The sequence below is a fragment of the Suricata suricatta genome, chromosome 7 (genome assembly GCF_006229205.1).
Source record: "Suricata suricatta isolate VVHF042 chromosome 7, meerkat_22Aug2017_6uvM2_HiC, whole genome shotgun sequence".
NCBI classification, from domain to species: Eukaryota; Metazoa; Chordata; class Mammalia; order Carnivora; family Herpestidae; genus Suricata; species Suricata suricatta.
In genome coordinates, this window is record NC_043706.1 from 142,074,394 (window position 1) to 142,099,587 (window position 25,194).

At 43.4% G+C, this 25,194-nt stretch overlaps 1 protein-coding gene across 6 annotated transcripts in view; it reads right to left on the reverse strand.

Moving 5' to 3' along the window:
• Positions 1-25,194, reverse strand: part of PDE10A (phosphodiesterase 10A) — a 227,918-nt gene that overhangs the window by 13,180 nt on the left and 189,544 nt on the right. For all 6 annotated transcript variants that reach the window (XM_029944403.1, XM_029944402.1, XM_029944400.1 and 3 more), the window contains 2 exons: positions 21,859-22,031; positions 454-565 (listed from right to left, as the gene is read on the reverse strand). In XM_029944403.1, coding sequence (XP_029800263.1) covers positions 454-565; positions 21,859-22,031 — 285 coding nt within the window. The remainder of the gene's footprint in view (positions 1-453; positions 566-21,858; positions 22,032-25,194) is intronic.

Genomic DNA, 25,194 nt, shown 5'->3' on the forward strand with positions numbered 1-25,194 from the left:
TAAAACACACATTTCTGGTAATTTAGATAATTCAGTCAAGAAAAGGTATTCATTAATTTCCACAGTTGTCTCCTGTATCAGGAGTCTTAGGAGTTAAATCCCACCTGCTGTGGAGAAACGTCATTTGCAGCTGAATTAACTATCTGGTGTATTCACAGAATCTCACACGTCTCTGGTACAAGAGAATCATCTCCCAACTTTCCAGCTGTGGACGTACACAGCTTGCAACACCGAGGGACTCCCAATCCCATGGGTGCAGGTCTATGTGCGTGAGTGTCTTTACACCTGTGCAGAAGTGCCAATTCTTCTACTGCATGTGACTGACCATCGCTTTCCGAAGGAACTGGCACCCTGAGCCCCTAAGGGTTTTTTTTGTTACTTAAATACCCGCACATTTACGTTCTCATCCAATTTGTTCTCATTTCCACGTTCATGTAAAAATCGAAAACATACCTCAGCCCAGAATTCTGCATATATATCATTTGCCGTCAATTTTGTAACCGGCCACAGTTTTGTTACGGAACAAAGATCACAGGCAGTCATCATCAAACCAATGACACGGTCTCTAGAACACAATAACAGAAAAAGGGTCAGCGTGGCCTTTGCAACACAGGCTAGAAAGACGTCCACATTTTCAGGAAAAAAGGCGTAAAGTAGGCATTGCTTTACGACAGGGAGGAGGGAGCTGAAGGTGCAGAACCAGCAGGAGGGACGAAAGTGGGATTAAGGAGCAGCGTTCGCCAAGCCGGAAGGACATCGGTCACTCTGTCACTGGCCCCGGGCGGGGCTCAGCGCGTGTCCCAGCTGCCCTGGGGCTGCGGCTGGAATCAGACACGACGTGGGCATGGAGCCACGTCCCCAGGCCGCTGCTCTGCGTGTGCGGCTGTGGGCCAGATTCTCCTTCCACGGAGTTCTGGAAATGTAGGGGGCGAAGAAGCCTTAAGGAAGAAAATCTATCCCAATCCTTTTGTTTCTCTAAGAAAAACGTGAGGTGCAAAGACATAAAATGAGGTCCCCGAGGCGCGGGCAGCCGGAGCCCAGGCCTGAGCGGACGCTGGTCCGTCCTCCCCTCCGAGTCTGGGCCGGGTGCCTGGGGAGCCGCCCCGACCCCACGGGCAACGGGCTCTTTCTCAGCGGCTTTGCACCTCACTCGACTTCCCTTTTCTAAATACGGTTTGGTTTCATCTTTCCTCCTGAAGAAAAAGAAAACGCTGCATAAAGCATTCTGGCGGACGTCCACCCTAGAATTTTAATGGACGTGGTCCAGGGACATGTGTTTACCCTACACTTACGGTTGCACTAACTGCTAATTAGTAAGGAATTTTAATATGCTGACTTAACTTTTATGAAGAGAATTACCCAATTTTAAAAAGCAAATTATGAAGACACAAAACCGCATAGCAGGCGAGATGTTGTCGTTTCTAGCTCATCCCAATGGAATCCATGGCTCCTAAAGGTGGCCTGGCTTCTCGCGGCTCAGGTGGTCCCCTGCATGGGGCAGAGTCCGGCCCTGGGTCCGGGGCCCGTCCCCACCAGGGCACGCGGCACGGACACCTCTCTGTTGCTTTGGCGGGTTCTAATCTAGTGGGGCCCGTGCGCACGATTCCTGGATGTCTCTGACCCACGTCCGGGCCTCCGGTCACTCACAATGTGCCTTGATTTCCCACCAGCCTCTTCTTTTAGGCCCTTGGCCTCATTAACGATCTCCTCTACCACTTTACTTTTCATGAGAACACGTCTCTACTGGGGCAGAATGAATAACTTTACAAACGTTGCTGAGACTCCTGCGTGTCCCTCCTGTGACCCCAAACAGATGCCGTGTGACGACGCAACCCCCTTAACGTGGCCAGGAAAGGGCCAATTTTCTTGATGAGCTAGTTTCCTAACCATTTTGTGGTTTCAAGGAAGAGTATTTCTGGATCTGGGCTTCTAAACGAGTGACTTTATTATCTGCTTACTCAACGGGGACATTCACTAAACAGAAATAGAACATGAAATAAAACGATTATTCTGTTTCATAAAATCGAAATAATCCAATCTCATTCAACTATCTTCACATATATATCCCAACATTTCCTTCTCTTGCCTAAATGTTCTAATAAGCTTTGTCTCAAGAACGATTTTCTATCTCACGAATCTACAAAACGAGATATGTGAACAGAACCGGGCTCCGCACACCACAAGGAGCCACTTTTCTCCCTGGACAGGATTTCACGGGGGGTGTTGCTACTCTTAGGGTTGAAAAGACTATGACCCAGTTGTGATTCACATGTCACTGTTAAAACAACTTAGACAAAACAACCTAAGAGTAGTGATTTTACTGGTAACCCATAAATAAATAAATAGAGAAGAAAATTTTAAATTAAATGCCTTTAATAAGTAAAACCACTTGTTTTTCACTCTCCGTGACAAATCAGTTAGGTGGCCACGGTTGTCTAGAAATACTAATGTGAATTGGAATCATTTTATTTCTTTCCTGCAATGGGACACAGGCCTAATGGGGATAGATGACTGATTCATAATGCATTTCAATAACCAGCGGTGAACGGAATGGAGCTCATGGTAAGTTACTGACGGTGTGATCTTCCGGAACCTAATCACGGAATGCAATGACAAGGCCTACGCAATGTCCATGTTACGGATGATTCCTTGGTAAGTAATTTCAGGGGGTCTGACTACATCATTTACTCCCCACATTCTGAACGCCTCTGTATCAGGCACACTTCTAGTAACGAACCAACTAGACCCTGCTCTTCTAGAACAACACTCTAATAAGGAAAAGCAGAAAATAATGTCAAAAAATTGCATTGAACAAGTTTGTAAAAGATGTTTTAAGAGGCAAAACCATGAAGCTCTGTGAGAGAGCCCCAACAGAGAGGAATTGGTGTGCAAGTCCTGATGTGTCAGGAGCATGCGTGAGGTGCTGAGGAACGCCACGCCGGCCTGGCGGGCACGGGGAGCTGCCCGGTCTGGAGACAAGGCGGGAGTCTGTTATTTCAGGTCAGGAGTCAGACAGCGGCGGCTGTGAGCAGAGGGGTGACACGCTCCATGCTGCGGACAGTCACACGTACAGCTGCAGGGTGAGGGCGGACGGGGAGAGCGCAGAGTCCCAGTGACAGCAGTAGGACTCGATGGCAGCAGGGACAACAGGGAAGGGAAAGGAGGGGCTCCGGGTGTCGGAGGCGGAGCCAGGCTGAAGTGTGTTAATATCTGCAGCCCCCACCCCTCCTTCCCTCTCCCTTCTCCAGCCCCTGGGACCTCTCCAGGGTGCTGACAGTGACCTGGAAGTGAGCACTTTCGTCTTCTTGGAGCCATCCTACCTTGGAAGACTCTTCCCACGCGGGAAGAGCACAGGACCAGAGAACTTGACACCGTGGGTGATGGATGATTGGAAGAAAAGTAGAAACACTGGACAAGATGGACCAGAACTGACTTTACAAAAGATTCCAGGTAGAGACATGAAGAAATACAAAGAATGAATTCTCTAGGATTATTATTATACTTCCTCACTTGTGTTGTATCTGGAATTCTAGAGGAATGAAGGGCTGGTTCGATTTCCACAGCAGCTGAGAAGGGCAGAGTCAGTAACTCTAATTCTCTACCGTCACTGCTCCCTGAGGCTCTGACCTCATTCCGACTCCCAAATATCTACTAACCTTTTAAGAGCGAAAGAAGTGAAAAAAATTGTAGCCCAGCTTCAAAACACAGTAACTTTACCTCCCTCAGTACAAGCTGAGCAGCCAGGGTCCTAACGTGAAACAGACCTCACGCCCAAGGGGACCGGAGGACAGCTGGACGGGGAGGCCCACAAGGGCAGGGACAGGGGTGGAGTGGCACTGAGGGTCAGGAACAGCAGGAAGGGACAGGAGAGGCAGCAAGGCCTGCGTCCGTCCCCAGAAGCACTGGGATGAAGCCGGGGCAGCAGACAGAGCACCGACTTCTCTCTCCTGCCGCCTATGAAATCCTGCCAGTGCCGCCGGCTGCTGAACCCAGCCAGAAGCTGGAGCGAGGGCAAGGGTGCCGGGTGGAAAACGTGGTCAGTAGATCTGGAGGCTCCCCGATTACAGGAATGACCCGGAGGTGACAGCCGGAAAGCTGTTGTTCACATGGAAAAATATGTCTGAAAGTCAAACAACTTAAGTATCAAACTACACCTCTTCATTCGGGTATCCATATGGCACGGAAATAGAAAAATGGGCTTGAAGTCAACATTTCTTCTCCATTTGTGTTATGGGACCCAGGTTAAAGCGTCTGGATAGCCCAGCACAAAACTGCCAGAGAAAACAGGAAAGAGAGAGAAAAGAAAAGAAATAAATGCCTGCTTATCTTAGAATGCTCACACACGAAGGGCTAACCGAAGATTTCCAGTATGAGGCGGTCTCCTAACTCTGACAGCGGTCGGGGAAATGGTGCCAAATACACAAAAAGCAGGCATTCAGGATCCGTAGCAGTGGATGTTTTGTTCAGGAACTACTGTCTAGTTCACTTTACCGCCTCTGCTTCATTTTATTTGCCTTTTATTTTTTTAATGTTTATTTATTTCTGTGAGAGAGAGAGAGAGAGAGAAGGAGGGAGGCAGGCAGTGTGGACGAAGGCAGGCAGACTCCAAAGCAGGCTCCAGGCTGTCAGCACAGAGCCCGACTTGGGGCTCAAACTCATGGACCGTGAGATCATGACCTGAGCCAAAGTCGAATGTTTAACTGACTCAGCCACCCAGGTGCCCCTCTCCATTTCATTTTAAAATCAGATTGTACATATTTGAAAAGAGACTAAGTTAAATCATTTTTCCCTTAAATTATCATTTTAATGATTTTTTCTATTGTTTTAAAAACTTATCTTTAGGGAATTTTAAATCACAGTATCAGGTACCTTAAATAAATCATATTCATGATAACCACTGTACTCCTCTAATAATATGACTCATTTTGGCTCTTATTAAACAGTAAACAAGACTCAGGATGCTATAGATTCTCTGAAAATATTATTTGAGCAGCTGTAGAGCCAAAAGCATAGAGAAGACGTTTCAGTGACACAATACAAACAGCTCTCTGAGTGAATGTAAGCATGGCACCGTGACGATCTCGCTGAAATAAACGTGAAACTTTCAGGTGTCGGGGGGCTCCGTCAGGTGAGCATACGACTTCAGCTCAGGTCACGATCTCATGATTCATGGGTTCAAGCCCCATGTTGGGCTCTGTGTGGACCTCTCAGAGCCTGGAGCCTGCTTCCGGTTCTGTGTCCATCTCTCTCTCTCTCTGCCCCTTCCCCACTTGTGCTCGCTCTCTTTCTCTAAAAAATAAACATTAAAAAATTGTTATCGATTCTTAATTTTATAGAATCCTAGGTTGCTTCTTTAAAAAATACCATTGAGAAAAAATTAAATGTCAATGGAGAATCATTCTTGAGCAAATGTGTACCTAGGAAGGATTTGCTGTTATTAAGAACCGCCCTAACTTGAAATTTATTTGTCTAACAAAATCCTTGTTATTAATTCTAGAATTAAGAGCTCTTACATAGGAACATGGGTTGCTGTGTGTGACCTTATTTTTATTTTTATTTTTTAGTGTATTTTAAGAGAGAAAGAGAGAAAGAGAGAGAGAGAGAGAGAGAGAGAGAGAGAGAGAGAAAGAGAGAGAGAATGAGAGCAGGGGAGGGGCAGAGAGAGGGGAGGGGAAAGGACCTCAAGCGGGCTCCGCGCTGTCAGTGCAGAGCACAGGGCAGGGCTCAAACCCAGGAACCATGGGACCAGGACCTGAGCTGAAATCAAGACTTGGACACTTACCCGATGGAGCCCCCCAGGCGGTCCTGTGTGGGACTTCAAATCAAGTGAGGACACAAGCAATTTCAGAACACTGCGAGTTCTTCAGATGGAACATAAAACATTCTAGCAGAACGAGGCCCTTGTACATATGCTGTGGCAGGTGGAGAGGGATTTTTAATTTAAATAAAGGATGCGCTTCTCTAGATATTAGGTAACTTCATATTTGGCCAAAGTCTGCTGCTGATTTCCTCTGATGAATATCATCTTTTTGTTAATTATACTAAACTATGAATTCTCGGTATAGAGAGGCCCCTGCCACTCATCGACTATCCAGTGGAGTAATTATGATCGGTAGCCCCAAGAATTACCGTCTGATGTTATCATATATTCAGCTACAAACATTTTGGCAATGTCAGATAAACAGATGTCTTAAAAGTATAAGAGATTCTCTAGAAGAAAACAAGAATTCATAATCAAAAAAAGAGAGTCTACTGATGAACAAAGGTAAACAGTAAAGTAACAGACACAATGAAATGTATTTAAAAATGTATTTCCAGCTTCTAGACTACACACATGAACTAAGAGAGGAAAAAGTAGCTTTGGCGAAGCATCCTCTCTAAAGGGTTTGCGGAAAAGCCCTGGGCACTGTGAGTAAGGAGCAGCTGGAGAGGGAGGGCCCTGCCCTTCGGGCATCAGTGCCAAAGGCTGGCATCCGGGGAGGGAGCAGGTGTTCGGGTTTCTTCGGAAGAGGAATCCCTCAAGCAAGAAACTTAGGAGTCAGACATAATGCCAGCGGCCTTTGAAGGGGACACCCGTTCATTCTGTTCGATGCTCAGTTCAGCTACTGCCACCGCTGAGGTGACATCCATGGGGAACCCGCAGCCCCTGTCCAGACACAGGCGGCGGCACTGGGAGCAGGGGCACACAGTGACAAGGAGGCTGGTGAGACAGACATGCGGTCACAGGGAAGTGACATGGGCATGAACTCAAGAATAAGAGGGGGCGTTAGAAACAGAGAAAGAAGGGTTTGCAATAGCCATGGGGCCAGTTGGGAACGTGCACGGAAGGCCACCGGGACCGCACACCGTGCCTGCCGTCTCTAAGGACGACGCAGAAGAGGACAATCCCTTACATACGCCGATGCAGGATCCCCATCAAGAGACCGATGAAACGCCACCAGAGCCACACAAAATGTGGGCATATTTCCCACGCTAACGATTCTAAACCGGATGGAAAGTGTGCTCATCACTGCGCACATCCTGTGGGCCGCTTGTATGAGCTTATCAACGCCTGTGCCCCTCAGAAACGGCATTTGATCTCATCTGCTGGATTAACCACCACTGGATATACATATTTGTTTGGAGAAAGAGAAAGAGAGCATGCGAGCAGGAAGAGGGGCAGAGAGAGAAGAGAGAATCCCAGCAGGCTCTGCGTGTGGGGCTCGACCCCGACCACCAGATCATTAAGAGTCGAAGGCCCCCCGACTGAGCCGTCCAGGCACGCCTTATTTGTTTTTTAATGATTTCATCTAAGACTTATTGAAAGAATTGACATACTCTATCTTGCTTAAGGACAAAACACTGGGAAAAAATGGTTCATGTTTTATCATAAAATCATATTTCTGGACTGTATATTTTTGTTTTTCATACTTTAACTTGGATGTAATTTATATAGAATGAAATGTAAAATTTGAAGGATACAGTTTAATGACTATGACAATGTGTACAGTCCCAGACCACCTCCCCAATGACGACAAGGAGTATCTTCCTCACCTAGAACCCCCTCCCCTGCTTCCCCCAGCCCTGCAAGGGCCGGGCTGAGCTCTTCCACAGTCACCAGCACCATGAATTCATCTGGCCTATTCTAGAGCTTCAAAAAAACGTTTTCGTGTAATATACACTATTTTGCTCAACAAAATGTCTGTATGACTCATTCATGTCGTTGCATGGATTGGCCGTTCCTAATTCTTTTTTATTGCTGGACTGAACATACTCCTTTGTATAAATGTCAGAGAAACGGGCTCTCCAAGCACCTGTTGTTGGACATTTGGGTTGCATCCAGGTTAGATACATCATGAATACGGCTGCTGTAAACATTTGTGTCAGAATCTTTGTGTGAACAATATGCTGTTATTTCTCTGGAGTCACCTAAGAGCGGACTCACAGAGAAGCCTACACTGAGTTTCATAACAAACTTCCAGAGTCCTTTCCCGAGCAGTGGTACATTTTCCCCACCCGCCAGCAGTATGTTAGCATTTCTGCAGCTCCGTGTCTTTGCCAACACCTGGGTCTTGTTGGCCTTTCTCATGTGGCCATTCTAGTGAATGTGTAAGTGGTATATCATGGTATGAACTTGGTCTTCCTTACGTCTAAATATGTTGAGCAAACCTTCATGTTCTTATTGGGGTTTGGGTCTGAAAAAAAATCTTTCACTCTATTGCAACCACTGAAAAAAGTAAAAAAAAAATATAGGTAATATTAAAAAGGAGAGGAAAGTGAATCATATAAAATAATTAAAGCTACAAAAGGTGGAAAAAGAGTGGCAGACAAAAATAGGAACAAAGAACAACTGTGAAAGAAGCAGCAATAAGGATGAGATCTATTAATACAACTATATCACTAGTTACTTTAAATGTCAGTGGCCTAATATACCAATTAAAACAGGTCGTCAGGGTAGACCAAAAACAAGACCCAACCAGACTATATGTTGTGTACAAGAAACCCGGATTAAATGTAAAGACACCTAGAGATTAAACATCAATGAATGGAGAAAGATACCAAGTTAACAGTATTCAGAAGAAAATGAAAACAGCTACATTAATTTCAGACAGAATGAATTTCAGAGCAAGGAAGGCTATCATCAATAAAAAAGGAGCATTTTATAATAATAAAGGGGTCAGTTCACACAGAGAAGGAAATATTCAACAAAACTAAAAGGCAACCGATGGAATGGGAGAAGATATTTGCAAACAACATATCTGATAAAGGGTTAGTATCCAAGACCTATAGAGAACTTATCAAACTCAACAGCCAAAAACAAACAGCCCAGTTAAGACATGAGCAAAGGACACTAAAAAGACGCTTTTCCAAAGAAGACATCTAGATGGCTGACAGACACATGAAAAGATCAATATCACTCATCATTAGGGAAATACAAAGCAAAACTACAATGAGATACCACCTCACACCTGTCAGAATGGCTAAAATTAACACCAGAAACAACAGGTGTTGCGAGAATGTGGAGAAAGGGGAGCCCTCTTGCACTGCTGGTGGGAATGTGAACTGGTGCAGCCACTCTGGAAAACAGTACGAAGGTTCCTCAGAAAGTTAAAAATAAAACTACCCTACGACCCAGCAATTGCACTATTAGGTATTTACGCAAAGGATACAAAAATACAGATTCAAAGCGGTACATGCACCCCAATGTTTATAACAGCATTATCAATAATAGCCAATCTAGGGAGAGAGCCCAAATGTCCATTGACTGATGGATGGATAACGAAGATGTTGTATATACATACAGTGGGTATAATGGAATATTATTCAGCCACAAAAAGAAGAGGAAAGGAAAGGAAAGGAAAAGGAAAAGGAAAAGGGAAAGGGAAAAGGGAAAGGGAAGGGGAAGGGAAAGGAAAAGGAAAAGGGGAAGGGAAGGGAAGGAAAGGAATCTTGTCATTTGCAAGGACGTGGATGGAGCTAGAGTGTATTTTGTTAAGTGAAATATTCAACCGGAGAAAGACAAATATCACGTGATTTCAATCATATGTGGAATTAAAGAAACAAAACAAGAACATATGGGAAGGGTGGGGAGAGAAGAAAAGGAAACAAAGCACAGGAGATGCTTGACAACAGAGAACAAACTGAGGGCTGGCAGAGGAAGGCTGAGGGGAGGTGGGCTGCGTGGGTGGAGTACTAAGGGGCACTTGTGACGAGCACTGGCTGTTGTGTGTAACTGATGCACCACCGAATTCTGCTTCTGAAACCATTATCGTGCTGTACATTAACTGAAAAACAAAGTTAAGAAAACTAAAAAAAAGAAAAAAAATGGACAGACCTGCCAAGGAGAAACCGATAAATCCACTCTTAAATCTAGAGACGTCACCACCCTTCTATCAGAAATGGGCAGATCCAGCAGACAGAAGAGCAGTGACGGCGTGTGAGAATCCACCACCTTCATCAAACCGCTGGGTATAATCGACATTTATAGGCTACTTTATCTAACAACTGTAGAAAACACATTCTTGTCAAGCTCATACGGGACATTCACCGAGACGACCCATTTTCCAAGCCTCAGATTACACTGAACAAATTTAAAAGAACAGAATGCATGCTCTTAGACAACAATGGAATTAACTAGCTATCTATTTATATTTATCAGTGACAGAAAAACAACTGGAAAAATCCCCCATATACCTGGAGATTAAATAAAGCTCTTCTAAATAACAGATCATAGAAGAAATCAAGGAAAAAATTAAAATATTTACAACTAAATAAAAATGAAAATATAACTTATGCAACTTCCGGGATGTGGGGAAAGCAGTCTTTAGAGGGAAATTTGTAACACTGAAAGTGCACACTAGAAAATAATAAAGCTATAAAATAAAAAAAATCTTAGCTTCTACTTCAGGAAACGAGAAAAAGAAAGAGCAAATTAAATCCAAATGAAGCAGAAGAAATGATGAGACTTAGAGCAGAAATCAATGAACTTGAAAATAGGAAATCAATAGAGATAATCAACCAAATCAAAAGCTGTTTCTCTGAAAAGATCGATAAAAATAAGACTCGTCAGCCAGTCTAACTTAAACAACAACAACAACAAACAAAGAGGAACTTTGCACTAGTAATTTGTATCTCCTTCTCAGAAATGAGAGGGAGAGAATGACACTACGGATTCTACAGACAATAAAAGGATAATGAAAGGAATACTCTCAACAACCCGATGCCCACAAATTTGATAACTTGGATGAAATGGACCAATGTCTTGAATTTGCCAAAACAAACACAAGAAGAAATTGATAATCCAAATAGGCCTATATCTATTAAAGAAGTTGAATCGATAAATAATAACCTTCCAAAACAGTATCAGGCCCAGACAGGTTCAGATGGTGAATCCGACCAAATATTTGAGGAAGAAATTATACTAATTCTCTATCATCTCTTTCAGAGGACAGAAGCAGAGGAAACATGTCCTAACATATTCCATGAGGCCAGCATCACCCTAATACCAAGACTGTGCAAAGACATTGCAAGAAAACTACAGAATGCTACCTTTTGTGAACATAAATGCAAAAATCCTCCATAAAATATTAGCAAAACCAATATAACATTGCATAAAAAGAATTATATACCATGCCCAAGTGTGAGTTATTCCAGATATGTAAATCAATTTCAGTACTCAAAAAATCAACTAATGTAATCCCTCATGTCAACAGACTAAAAAGGAAAATCACATTATTCTGTCAGTAGATGCATTACTAGCATTTGACAAAATCCAACAGTCACTCATGAGCTAGGTATGGAGGTTGTGAGGACTTTCTTCATTTGATAAATATCCACAAAACACCTACAGCTAACATTATACCTAATGGTGGGAAACTCAAAGCTTTCCCAGTAAGATCAGGAACAAGGCAAGAACGTTTTCTTTCACTACTTTTTGGGACTGTACTAGAAGTCCTTGCTAATGCAGTAAGACAAGAAAAAGAAATAAATGATACACTGATTAGAAAAGAAGAACCATATCTGTCTTTGTTCATACATGGTATGACTGTCAATGTAGACAGTTTGAAAGAATTAGTAAAACCACTTCTGGAACTAATAAATGATTCCAGCAAGGTCACAAGATACAAAGGCAATCATTTCCTATAGACCAGCAAAGAACAAGTGACATTTGAAATTAAAACCGCATTACTATTTATATTAGGATCCGCTGCAAAATAAAATACATGTTTATAGGGAGAAGCAAAAGACCCAGAATAGTCAACACAATATGGAAGGAGAAGAATGAAGTTGGAGGACGGATACTACCTGACTTCAAGATTTACTGTAAAGCCACAGTAATCAAGACAGTGAGGTAGTGGAGAAAGAATAAACAAACGTATCAGTGGAACAGAGCAGAGAGCCCCAAACAGACCCACATACACACAGTAGGTAAATCATCTGGGACGGAGGCAAAAGCAATCAAGAGAACAAAATAGTCTTCAACAAAGGGTGCCCGAACAACTGCACATCCGCTTGGAAAAAAAAAAAAAAGAATCTAGACACAGACCTTAAACTCTTCACCAAAAATTGACTTAAAATGGATCACAGACCTAAATGTCAACTACAAGACTGTAATACTCCTACACAAAGATCCCAGAGAATGATCCGCTGCTGTCTGGAAGCTCCCCTCTGCTGCTGGCATTACACTTGGTAAACACTTGGTCCTCAGTGAGTGTCAGCACACAGATGGAAAGGTCAGTGTTAACCACTCTGCCTCAGCGTACCGAATGCCGAGCCTTTGAGGACTGGCTGATGGTGAGTCCTCCCGGCCTCTGGCTCCTGGTTGTGCCGCACAAGCCCCTGGCCAAGCCTCCACCTGATGAGGCATCAGTCCATCTCCTGTCCTCTACGGCAGAGCTGGCTTTTCTTCCTTCTGTACCCTCCCCGCACTCTGGGACGTCCTCAGTGCTGGCTGGTTGTCCTTTGGCTGCTGGCAGGGCTTGCTCTGTCCTGAAACACTGGGAATGGAAAACTATTCACTTCTAGGCATGTCTACGGATTCTTCACCTTCCCAATAGCGTGGCCAGTGAACCTCATTCTCAGAATTTCTTGACATTGGGTCGCTGAAGGCTCTTGGTCTTCTCTCCTTGGCACTGGCCATCTCTGCGGATGTCCTCACTGGAGAGGCAGACCACCACGGGGCGTCAGGGGCTCCAAGGAACAGGAATGGAGGAGGGTGGGGGTCTATCCTGGTGAAGCTCCCACCCTGCATACAGGCCCATGTGCCCACATGTGCCCAGCTTGAGTCAGGACACTGAGCTCACCCAGCCCCTCTGATTACAAACAGGAACAAATCATGCAGTTTTTGATTGTATGTAATGCTATAGTGAAAATGCGCTTTAAACTGCTTTCTAGTATGGTCATTATGACTCTCCTACCCTCCCTTCTCCATGAAACCTTGCACGAGTCACGGCTGGAGAATCTCACTATACCCCACTGTCCCGAGAAGGTGAAAGGTACGATTCCTGGGGATTCTTTTCCCAGCAAAGGATCCAGTGTTCCCTGCAGGGCTGTTGTCCCTGATCCAAGGTTAGAACATCAGGACCGGGACCTGGTAGGACATGTCCCTGTACCTAATTGCTCCCCATCCAAGAGGGAAGACCGGTAAATGGTGCAAGTCTGCCTGGGTGGGGGTGAGAGAGGACCAGGAGGCCGGACAGGCCCAACGGGGGCTGCCCCCCGACAGGCAGCCTTGCTGAGTCTCGGCCTAGCCAGGGTCTTCCCTCCCCAGACTCAGATCTATCTGACGCCAGGCTGGGTTGCGCTCTTTTGACTGGAGAAGAAAAGCTCACGTAGGCCTCTGTAGTAGTCTGTTAGCGTTGCTGTAACGAAGTACCACAGACTTGGTGGCGGAAACAACAGTGTTGTCTCACAGTTCTGGAGGCCAGAAGTCCGAGATCAAGGTGTTTGCAGGTGGGCTCCCTGGGAGGACCGTGAGGGAAGGGTCTGTTCTAGACTGCTCCTCATGGCTTGCCGATGGCCATCTTCTCCGTGCGTCTTCACATGGTCCTCCCGCTGTCAGAGCTGTATCGAAACTTCTTCTTCTGAAGATAACAGTCACACAGGATTAAGAGCCACCTCTGTGGCCTCATTTTATCCACCTCTTTCAAAGCTGCATCTCCCAATGCTGTCACATTCTGGGAATTAGAACTTCAACATAGGAATTTTTTTTTTGTCGGGGGCGGGGGGGGGGGGACAATTCAGTCCATAACAGTACCTAGAACAAAATTTTATTTTGAGGACGTTTGTGGTCTGGAGCTGGGCTGGGCCAGTGTGGATGGCTGTCCCTTTCTCAACCTTCCCTTCCCTCAGATGAAGCCCTCTGTCTCCCTCTAGAATTCTCCACTGCTCTAAGTCAGCCGTGTGCTGTGGAGCTGTTCAGCTGACGTGTCATCTCCCTGCTGGACCGGAAGCACTGCGGAAGCAGGCAAACGGCTGTCCTGTTCTCGGCCGCATATCCGGCACCTGGCCCCGGCCTGGCGCACAGACACCGGGAGTCACGGAACTGACGTCTCTCTCGGCGTTTCTGCTCACTTGTCTCGTCCTTGCTGGCCAGTCCCTCGGTAGCCTCTGGTCCAACAGGCTCCCCTTCCAGAGACACACAGTCTGTCTGTGGTGTTTCCCTTCATATCATTTGTATGAACACTGAGTCTCCTGTGAGGTCATTTACATTTTAATTTAAATAAATTTTAAAAGGTAAATCTTTCAGGCAATTTTTACTTTGCCTTATTATTTAGTTCTAAGAGTTATAGAAGACTTATTAAATATGATATAGAGAATATTTTTTCTCACATTGTGTGGCTCGCTTTTTCATTCCCTTAAAGATTGTTTTGAAAATTGTAACTTCTTAATATGATAAAGTCCGATCTATCATTTGAAGATTAGTGGTTTTGTCTTGTTTCTTCCAGCTTCACTGAGCTATGATGGGCAAATAAAAGTTGTATAGATACTTATACTGTACAGCGTGGTGACTTGATACACCTATACACTGTGAAATGATGTCCACAATCAAATTAATAAACACATCCTTCGGTACATATAGTTACGTGTGTGTGTGTGTGTGTGTGTGTGTGTGTGCGCGTGTGTGTGAAGAACACTTAAGATCTACTCTCTTAGCAAAATTGCAAGTATAAAAATACAGTATCATTAAACTATAATCACCATGCTACACATTAGATCCACAGACCTTATTCATCTTACAACTGAAATCATGTACCATTTGACCCACAACACTTTGAAGGTTAGTGTTTTTGTGTGCTAAGGATTCTCTGCCTACCCAAGGTCATGAAGACTTTCTCCTATGTCTATTCTAGAGGTTTTATAAGTTTAGCTTTTACATTTGAGTATATCACCCAATTGAAACCTCAGTAATTCAAGAGCCATTTGTTGAAAAGACCATCCATTTCTCCATTGAATCACTGACACCTGGGTTGAAAATCAATAGGCTATATAGTTTGTCTTCTGTAACGTGCTCCACGAATTTATCTGTCTCCTCTGAGTCCAATATACACTGTCTTGATTACTAGTACTTTATAGTAAACCTTGGGATCAGGTAGTGTGAAGTCCTCCAGTTGGGCTTTTGTTTCGTCAAAGTTGTTTTGACTCTTCTAGATCTTTTGTATTTCCATCTAAATGTGAAGTTAGCTTGTCAATGTTTACAAAAAAGCCTGCTAGGGCTTCAACTGGGATTGCATGTTTGGAGGATTATTTGCAGAGAATTGGTGTCTCAGCAATACTGATTTGTGCAATTCACAATCATGACATATCACTCTATTTATATAGTGCTCTTTCTCTCAGTAATGTTCTGCACTTTTAGTACAGAGATTTATATAACATGTTAAATCTATTCAAGGATGCTTTTTTAAAAAATGACATAGCAGGTAAAATTGTTTTATTAGCTTCAATTTCCAATTGATACTTATTCATACATGAAAATTAATGATTTTTTAAAAATGTTGACTGTGTATCCTGCGACCTTGCTCAATTCACTTATTAAGTCTGGAAAGCTTTTTGGAGATTCCTCACAGTTTTGTTTTTGGTAGATGATGGCAGGCGGTTTACAAGTAAGGACAGATTTATGTCTTCCTCTCAACGCTCACGCCTTCTATTTCCTTTCTCACTGGAAAGCACTGGCTGGGGTTCCCAGCTCAGAGTAGACCAGCAGTGGACATGGCGGGCGTCCTTCATGTGTTTACAGTGTTTCTGAAGATGCTCCTTAAGAAATTAAATTAGATCCCTTATATTCCTGGTTTACTCAGATATTCCCCCATCAATAGGGGGTTTTGTTAAATGCTTTTTCTGTGTCTTCTGAAATGATCATGTGGTTTCTTCTTTATTCTGAATATTCCTGTGAATATTATTAGCAAATGCTATTCCTGAGGTAAAATCCACTTGTTATGCTTTATTATGTTTTTTATATGTGACTGAATTTGTTAGACTTTGTTATAAATTTTGCATCTATGTCCATGAGGAATATTGACCTTTAATTTACTATTTCTTTTTTTAAATGTTTATTTATTTTTGAGAGAGAGAGTGACAGCATGAGCAGGGGAGGGACAGAGAGAGAGGGAGACAGAATTTGAAGCAGCTCCAGGCTCTGAGCTGTCAGCACAGAGCCTGATGTGGGGCTCAAACTCGGGAATGGCGAGATCATGACCTGAGCTGAAGTCAGATGCTTAACCGACTGAGAAATCCAGCCGCCCCTTTAATTTAATATTTCTGTAATGTGCTTGTCAGATGTTGGTATCAGGATTATGCAGGCTTCATAAAATAAGGTGGTAAGTGGTTATAATTCCCTTTTTCATAATCATTTTGTGTAAGATTGATATTATGTCTTCCATACATGTTTGGCAGAATTCACAAGTGAAACCCTGAGAGCCACAGAGACTGTGGTCTCCAAATCTGAATTCACATTTCCCTCAAATCCTTAGTGACTATGGACCAAGGTCAAAACAGAAATAGAACCACCTTAAAATGTTTAAAGGCACCTATCCGTAAGTTTAGAGTGATCCAGGAGGAATTTAACTGGCCTAGAATAAAAGTCAATTATCTTCAGAGAAAGATAACAGAATCCAGAAAGATAACACAGCATATTATCCACAATGCAATATACAAACAAAATAAAACTAAAAAACAGGAAAATATATTCCGTGATCTGGAGAAAAAGTAGTCAACAAAACAGATTCAAATAAAACTCAGATGGAGGAAGTGTAGACAAGAATTTTAAAATAATTGATTATGTCAAAGACTCTTCAGAAAAAGATATATTTGAGTACAAAGAGTGAAGAAATAAGGTATTTTCAGAGAGACATAAAAGCTACAAGAATCAACCAAAAAAAAAATCTCAGAACTGAAAGTACACTCTATAAACTAAAATACACTCCTGGATGGAGTTAGCAACAGCCTGAAAGAACACTGGAACGGATCAGTGGAATTCAAGTCACAGAACAACCAATTATGCAGCAGACGGGCAGAGAAGAGGACTGAGAACACACCACAGAGCTTCGGAGCCGCTCAGACGGCAGTCGGCAATCTATCACAGGTGTAATTGGAGCTGCAGGGAAAAAAGTGACAAATAGGGCAGAAAACATAGTTGAAGAGAAATAATGGTGGAAAGTCGTCTGCATTTCACTGAGATCAGCAGCCCACACGCCCAGAGAGCTCAGAGGAAGGACCTCAAGCAGGATGGGGAGCTAGAAGCCCACACTTCGTAGACAAAGTGCTCGAAACCCAGGAGACAGAGGAAATCTTAAGTGAGGCCAGAATAAAAAGATGTCATACACAGAAGAAGCAGCATTAGAATGACCACTGGCTTCTCATCAGGGAAAAATATGAAGGCCAGGAGACAACTACACGTTTTTAAATGCTAAAAGAAAATCGGTCAACTTAGAATTGTAAGTCCTACAAAAAGTAAAGCCAAAATAAAGGTCTTTCCAGATAAATAAAGGCCGAAAGACACTGCTGTCAACACACACTGTAAGAAACGTTACAGGACGGTCTTTAGGCTAAAGCAAGATCATACCAGATAGAAGCTTGGAACTGCTCAGCAAATGTGGAGCACCAGAAATGGTACATACATGAGAAAATAGGACAGATTATTTCTCTTGCTTTTTAACTCCTTAATAACCAATTGACTATTTAATTTAAAATATTAGCAATCTTATCTGGGATACAGAACAAATGTATCAGTACAGCACTTAGCAGTAGCATAAAAGACAAAAAAAGGATAGAAATGGTTTTTACATTATACAGAAATGGAATGATATTAATTCAAAGCCCCTGATGAAAATGAAGACTGTAAATTCAAGAGTAACCACTTCAAATACAAGGAGGTGTAATGATAAATGCCAGTAGAAGATACAGAACTGCATGCTAAGAAAACATTCAGTTAACGCAAATGAGGGCAGGGAAGGAGGGACCAAGAACAGGGTGGTAAAGAGAAAAGCAACAAGCTAACGAGCCAACCACCCATCGTCACGTTAAATGCAAATCCACCAAACAGTCCATTATGCGTTACAGTTAGAGATTCTGGGCCTCCACTGCTGCAGGTAACAAGACATGCTGACCAGACACAGACAGGACGACATGCCACCAGGAACCACACAGAAGTCGGGGTGGCTGGTGACACAGCAAACCTTAAGCAAGAAGTATTACAGACAAAAAGAGAACTGATTTCACACTGGTAAGAGGGTCAATCACCAAGAAGACACAGCAGATATAAACGTCTAAGCACCTAATAAAATTGCTAAACACATGAAGTAAAATCGAGAAATATAGAAATTCATAACTTTACTTAGACTGGAAGTTGTATTTCCAGTCAAAAACGGGGGAAAAGACATTCACAGGTGATGAAATCTGTAAAAAGAGTGTATAATTTTACCAAGACACCGACAGGTCCTGTAAGCAAACTATAAACTTTGGTCAGGATTAGAGGCTCACGCCAATGTCTCTGAAGATGATACACTTGCACTTCCGAGTGAAAACATAAACACAGCCGCAGATTGCCACCGTGGATATTTTTAAGTGATAGCAGGATAGTCTTTCCTTTTAAGTATTCACGATGAGAGGATAAAGGTCATGATGTCTATAACTGATTCAAGTGACACATTGGAAAAGAAAGATAAAACCATAAGGTAAAATGTTAATTTTTGAATGCAGGAAGCAGGTATAAATTGCACATTTAAGTATAATGTCTACTTCTTTGTAAGTTTGAAAAATTTTAAATAAAAATGTTAAAAATGCATTTATTAAGTATCGATTTCACTAAAGATTTTGGGAGGTAGATGGAAGATGAAGATTATCTTACTAGGTATGTATGATAAATTTCAACATAGTCACACTAATCAACACAGTATGATCACAGTTGAGGGTTAGATAATTCACATTTAAATGATTTAAGGAATCCCATCCACTATTCAAGTTTAACGAAAACTTCAACTAGTGGAAAGATGAAATATCAATTAACTGGTATTGATTCAACGCACCGGGACTAAATAAAAGACATAGCATCAGAAGAACTAAGACCTAATTATGAAAATCAAAATTCTAAAATATATACGAAAAGAATTTTAAGTACTATTTGTACCTTTGGGAGGACAGGGGAGGCCATTTTCAGCAAGACAGAAAACCGGGTTTGATAAAAACAAATGAGAGATTTGGCCTCATGAAATTAAGTTTCTTTACGGTCAGAAGAAATTCTGAATAGAATTTTTGAAAATCACCTAAAGAAAATATTTGTAACATAGAGAAAATTTTAGTATCCTTAACAAAATATATAATGCAAACTGATTTATGAGAAAACAATTCAACGAAAATACACATAAGTTCTGAACACACACGTACATAGAAATAGGAACAAGAAATAGTCAACAGCCATGGAATGATCTTTAATGCAGTGAGCGAGCTATCAGAAAATGGCACTGTTTGGTGAGCAACAGTTTTCACCCATATGTTAGGAGGAGTGGAAATTTCTACAGTCCTTTGAGAAAATGTATTATGCTTATAAATTTCTAGCACCATGCACTACACAATACATATTTTTAAAGGATCAGTAGGTGAGACTAAATAAGGAAGTTGATTGCAGCTTTATATTTGTGCTGCAAAACTAGAAATGTCTGACCATCAATACGGGGAGAGGTTTAACAAGGCTTTACGAACCCCACACTACAAGGCGTTACATGACTCTTAAAACAAGGCATGAAGCTGATGTAATCATGTTTTTGTTAAAAAAAAAAAAAGAACAATGTATTTGTGTAAATGTACTGTATATACTCACACACACAGACACAGAAGAGCACATGGGATGATACCATCCCAAACCGGTTGCTGGCAGGGAGTGCGGAAGAACAGAATATTCTTCTTCTAGCAAATCGAAAAAGACTCTTGACTGCAGAAAACGGACTGAAGGTTGATGGAGGGAAGGCTGGCAGGGGATGGGCTAAATGGGGGAGGGGCACGAAGGGGGCACTTGTGATGAGCCCTGGTGTTAAACGCAAATGATGAATCACTAAATTATTTTCCTGAAGCCATGACTAACACTACATGTTAACTAACTAGAATTTAAAATAAAAATTTGAAAAGAAATAAAAAGAATATTCTTTTTTGTACGCTTCTGCACTTTTTGACATGCATTACCTTTAAAATTATTAACTGCCCCCAAAATTATTTAATCCTATAAAACTAAACATACCCCTAACACACATACATACGCATTAAGCACCAAATATAATATTTGCAATTAGATTTTTAAATTTTATATGTTATAATGATTATTATTGTAGCCATTTTGCTAAAAATGTATACAAGAAACTTGGTACTAATTACATGGTTCCTACTTACAACCTAACAACAGACGTACGTGGCTAGCTGCTAACTGCTCCCCCTACCACTTACCATGAGGAAGAGAACTGTGAACAGACACCTACTTCTACAAGAGCTACACCCAAAACCTGTTGCAGGTTCAGAGACATGATGATTGCAAATCATGGGCGTCGCCTGGGCTGCTGGGAACTTTGTGGTCCTTCACGACACACTGATCCCTTCCACGATGGTGCGGGGGCCCTGGCAATGTGTTCAGACTGCCTGAGGGGAAAATGAGATCTCTCTGCGTCCCTTAAACAAGGTTCCCAGGATTGTGTAAATCTCCGGCTCCACCACATCTGGACCTACCTAAGTGGTAGGGGAGAGCAGTTAGCAGTTAGCCACGTACGTCTATTGTTAGGTTGTAAGACAGATGGAATCACACCCAAGTGTGGCTTAGTCAAAGGAATGGACATCATTAGATCCTACGTATAAATATTCTTGGAGATGTGATGCTTTGTGTTTGTGGTACCTGAGTGGATTGCTTCTAAAAACCTAAAAACAGAGTCCTCTAGAAGGAAATATTCTCGTCAGTCCTTAACGGATCACGGAGGAAGAACGAAACCACCAGGGCAAAGAGAATACAGACCCAAGGTCAGCAGGACTAGAATAGACAGCCAAGCCAACGCTCACAAATCTAAGATAACGATGGCGCCCCACCTAAGATGGATGTGGTCACACCGGAAACGGCAAAGGGAAAGTCTTAGTGATAAGCACTGGTGGTCACACCTACGAAATGACAAGCAAGAAGCTGAGCCAGTGGACCGACGTCTGAGGTGCAGATGGTGGCCAGGTACACGGTGAGCATACCTCACGGGTTTCTAAATCCATCAGGCAAGGCACACCTTCTCAGAAAAAATAAATCTAACTAATTTCGCCTGATGCATTAGAGCATTCTAAGTCCTCTAACTCTTGTCATTGTGACTCCGTGTCCATGAGACACACTTCTGATGGCCACTCAGCTTCCCAAATGATCTGAGCACACTGAACGCCAATATTCTGTGCTTGTCCCTAGAACATACGTTCGTAGGTCAGTAAAATGGAATTTCTGGTTTTACACATCAATCGCAGTAGCTTGGCCAACAAGATCTGGCTTCTGAGAAACAAATCCATTTTCATTGGCTTTTGAATCCGTAAAGCCAATGACCAAGCCCTGGGCTGAAATAAATTCAAGGAGAGGCCTCTTTGCAAAACGACTTCTCTTTGCAAGCAGTTCATTGCATTCCTGGGTGAGCAGTTCACACTGCGATTCCTCTTCTAATCGTCCCCACCATTCACTCTCGGTAATTTTGTCAAATAACGAAATATGCAGAGTAAATGTGAATACAGTGCACATAAAACAAAAAGAAAATGCCTCAATTCTTTTACATTTTTGCTTTCAAATATAAAATTTATGCTAACTTGCACTTCTGTGTGTAAGGATAAGTTAGCTTTTCCGGGTCCTATTTCCTAGGCTTCTAAACTTTCAAACATTAGGTTTACCGATGTGACTGATTATTGAGGTTGAGCGATCCGGTCTGGTACATCTCCTCCAGCTGTTTCCGGTTTCCGAAGTACAAAGCAAGGTCTGTGGCGATGATGGCTTTGCGGATGATCTCAAGCACCTGCTCGTACTCGCTGGAGCTGAGGGTGGAGAAGATATTGTGTCCTTCCAGCTGCGGAGGAAGCACAAAGAAACGCCACCGATAGCAAGCACGAGCTCCCGTCTTACGATACTTCCCCCGTCGGTCAATGGCTTCTGGCACGCCAATGACAGGTTTGGGGGAAACCACAGAATAGTTTGTAATGAGGAAGGAAATTAACGTCACGGTTCCTCTTTAGGCTGCAAAACCGAAGCGACCCTTCAATGAACCATTTCACGACCGCAACATCACTTGCTACCACAAAGTCCCAGTGACTTAAATATATACCCTGGTTTTGGATATTTCCAGTAAGCGATTAAAGGACTAGAAAATGTGTTTTAGTAGAAGACATTTCTTCTTAAGCTAATCTAAGCCTTTAGTAATTTTTCATATTATACTGGAAATTAATGGGCTTAAGAAGTCACATATATCTTTGTCCACTTCAAGTCTAATGACTAGTAAACACTTCTTCCATATTCCGAAAGGAAATGTCCCACGCCCTCAGGATAACGTTCAGCGAGGCATATTCAAGTTCCTCCCTATAGGCAGCCGCGCTTCCACGTCACACGCGCGTCACTGAGGCGCAGAACTGCGGGGCCGCCTTCTCGTCTGCTGTCCTCATGGGAGATGGGACAGTGGGTCGTTACCCTAGACAAGACCACAACATCAGTCACTTGGGCTCTGTCACCTCAGAATTATTCTTCTGTTTCTGAATCCCTTTAAAACAACTTCTTCCTCTGGGAATCTTGAGCCTTTACTGGTAATTGAGATAAAAATGGGTCATTTTGTTCAAACAAAAAGGACTGAAATGATAAAAATGCATTCAAGTGTGGGCCCATCAATTATACTTAAGTTAGTCATTGTTAGTCAACAGTCTTACTGTAATTGACAGTTAGTTGTTTTCACTTGTTTTAAGCTATCTTTATCGGCTGATAAAATACATTAAAAACTTGACATTATTAAAGTAGACTTCCTTAAAAGTCAGACATCTCACTAAAACACTGCCTCCTTCCCACTATGCTGAAATAAGGCTGTACATGCACCACTTATTTTCTTCTTTTTATTTCTTTTGAGAGAGCGAGAGGGAGCAGGGGAGGGGCAGGGAGGGAGGGAGAAAAATCTCAAGCAGGTTCTATGCTGTCAGCGCCGAGGCTGACGTGGGGCTCAATCCCACAACGCTGGGATGATGCCCTGAGCTGAAACGTGTTGGGTGCTCACCCTCTGAGGCACCCGGGCGCCCCACAGTTGGGTATTTTCCAGACAATAATAATAGGAAGGCCTTATGTTTGTAGAATGTTTTAAATTGATAAAGCATTTTCAAACATGTGATTTCACTTTCAAATCATAAACCTTAACTCTTTGATGTCTAACTGAAGTGCAGTACTTGCTGAAAGATCAGGATTTTTCTCTGCAGAGCAACTGCACTGTGTGTATGAACAGGTCAGTGTGATGATCTGAGTCACATGATCTCATTTGGAGCAGCTTTCATGGATACGAGGGGCCAAAGGGGAGACGTGACGACAGACATGAGCTCAACACCAGGAAGAGCCACCAGCAGTTCAGCCACCAAGGGGGACGGGGCCTGGGGACAGGGATTGGGCCTGGGGACGGGGACGGGGCCTGGGATGGGGACTGGGTGGTGCATGAGCTGTCGCGAGGGAGGGGACTCCAGCACAGGCTGCTTAGCCCTGAGGGCACACGGGGAGGGGACTCGGGCTCTGGGAAGGTGCATGAACCCCATTAGCTTTCAAGCCCCTTCCGACCTCGGCTCTCCAAAGTCCGAGAGCAGGACATTAACGGAAAAGAGCTCTGCTCTGACTCCTGCCATGAAATCTGCTTGGCTTTCATTGGATTATAACTGCAGCAGAGAGGCTGGCATATTTCAGCATTTACTGCCTTGTCACCTACGCTCCCAAACCATTACTGGGTTTCAGACTGGCATGTGCGCTCGGTTGAGGCACACGCTTGCTCGGTCAGGCTGCCTGAAGGGGAATGACGTGCCATACGTAGTCACTGCTTTATTCTGTTACTACTAAACCACTAAGTTAGGACATGAAAACATTCCACCACACAGTTCAAAACAAATCTTCTAATCTCTCTAAAATAGGGGCCTCCTTGCCTGGGTTCTAGGAATCCTCTCGGGGACCACGAAGTCATGAACTCACTGCAAACATATCCCTATATATGGTATATGTGGACTGTGCCGTCTGTAAGCACGTTATTTCATCGGATTCTCAAAAGTGTCCGTGGCCTACGGCAGATGGAGACCCATTTTAAAGAATCTGTACATTCTGTTGGCTACTTCAGATTTCTTATTTCTTTTACTGCTTTTTGATATTGAAGCGAATTAGGTGGAAAACCTCAGCAGAGGCTCTTTGTTATGAGAAGTGATAAGCAGGATCCTTCTACCTCCGCCTTCACTATTTTGCAAGAGCAGAGGTAATAAATGATACACAAACAGTAAGTCCGCCCTTCCCTTCAAGAGGGCCGAGTAGATCTTTTTCAGCACATTGTTTCTACTGAAAGAAAAGGAAATAAGGAGATACAGGGACCAAACACAGGACACACACAGCTTAAAGTCCTTTAAAAGCTCCAATTTCCCATCAGTTAATATAATGAAATCTCATAAGGAACTACAAGACAGCCGGTATGGCTGGTAGGTCACTAGAGTTGATTGCCCAGGTGACAGTGTCAGAAGTTGCTTTTATGTAAGTCAAGGCAAGCTGATCCCATTTTGCACGAATCAGGCAGAAGGTAGCCAGCGTTTGGCCCCCAGGAGTGTCTGCGGTGGGGTGCTGGGTGCCGCTCCCTCCGGTCGAGTCTCTCCCATCACACAACCAACACGCGTGTGCTCACATGGGAGGTGTCCCACCCCCCATGGCGTCAGGGTGCGGAAGGGTGCTCGCAGCACAGTGGGTGCCCATGCAGCGTACCCAGGTCCTGGTCTGGCCGTGGCCCTAAACAAGGGAAGCTCATTCCTGGGGGGCCTTCCCGTTCGGGGGCAGAGAAGCACAGGACACATGGGAAAGCAGACGGAGTCAAGGGCTCCAGAAGAGCGTGGGCGGGGACATGGGCGGAAACACGGGCGGGGACAGGGATTCTGAAGGGCAGGGAGGAGCCCCACAGGTCCAGGGAGCAGCGTGACCTGTGTCTGGTGGGACCCTGTGTGGCTCAGTGTGGCTCATGCACATCATCC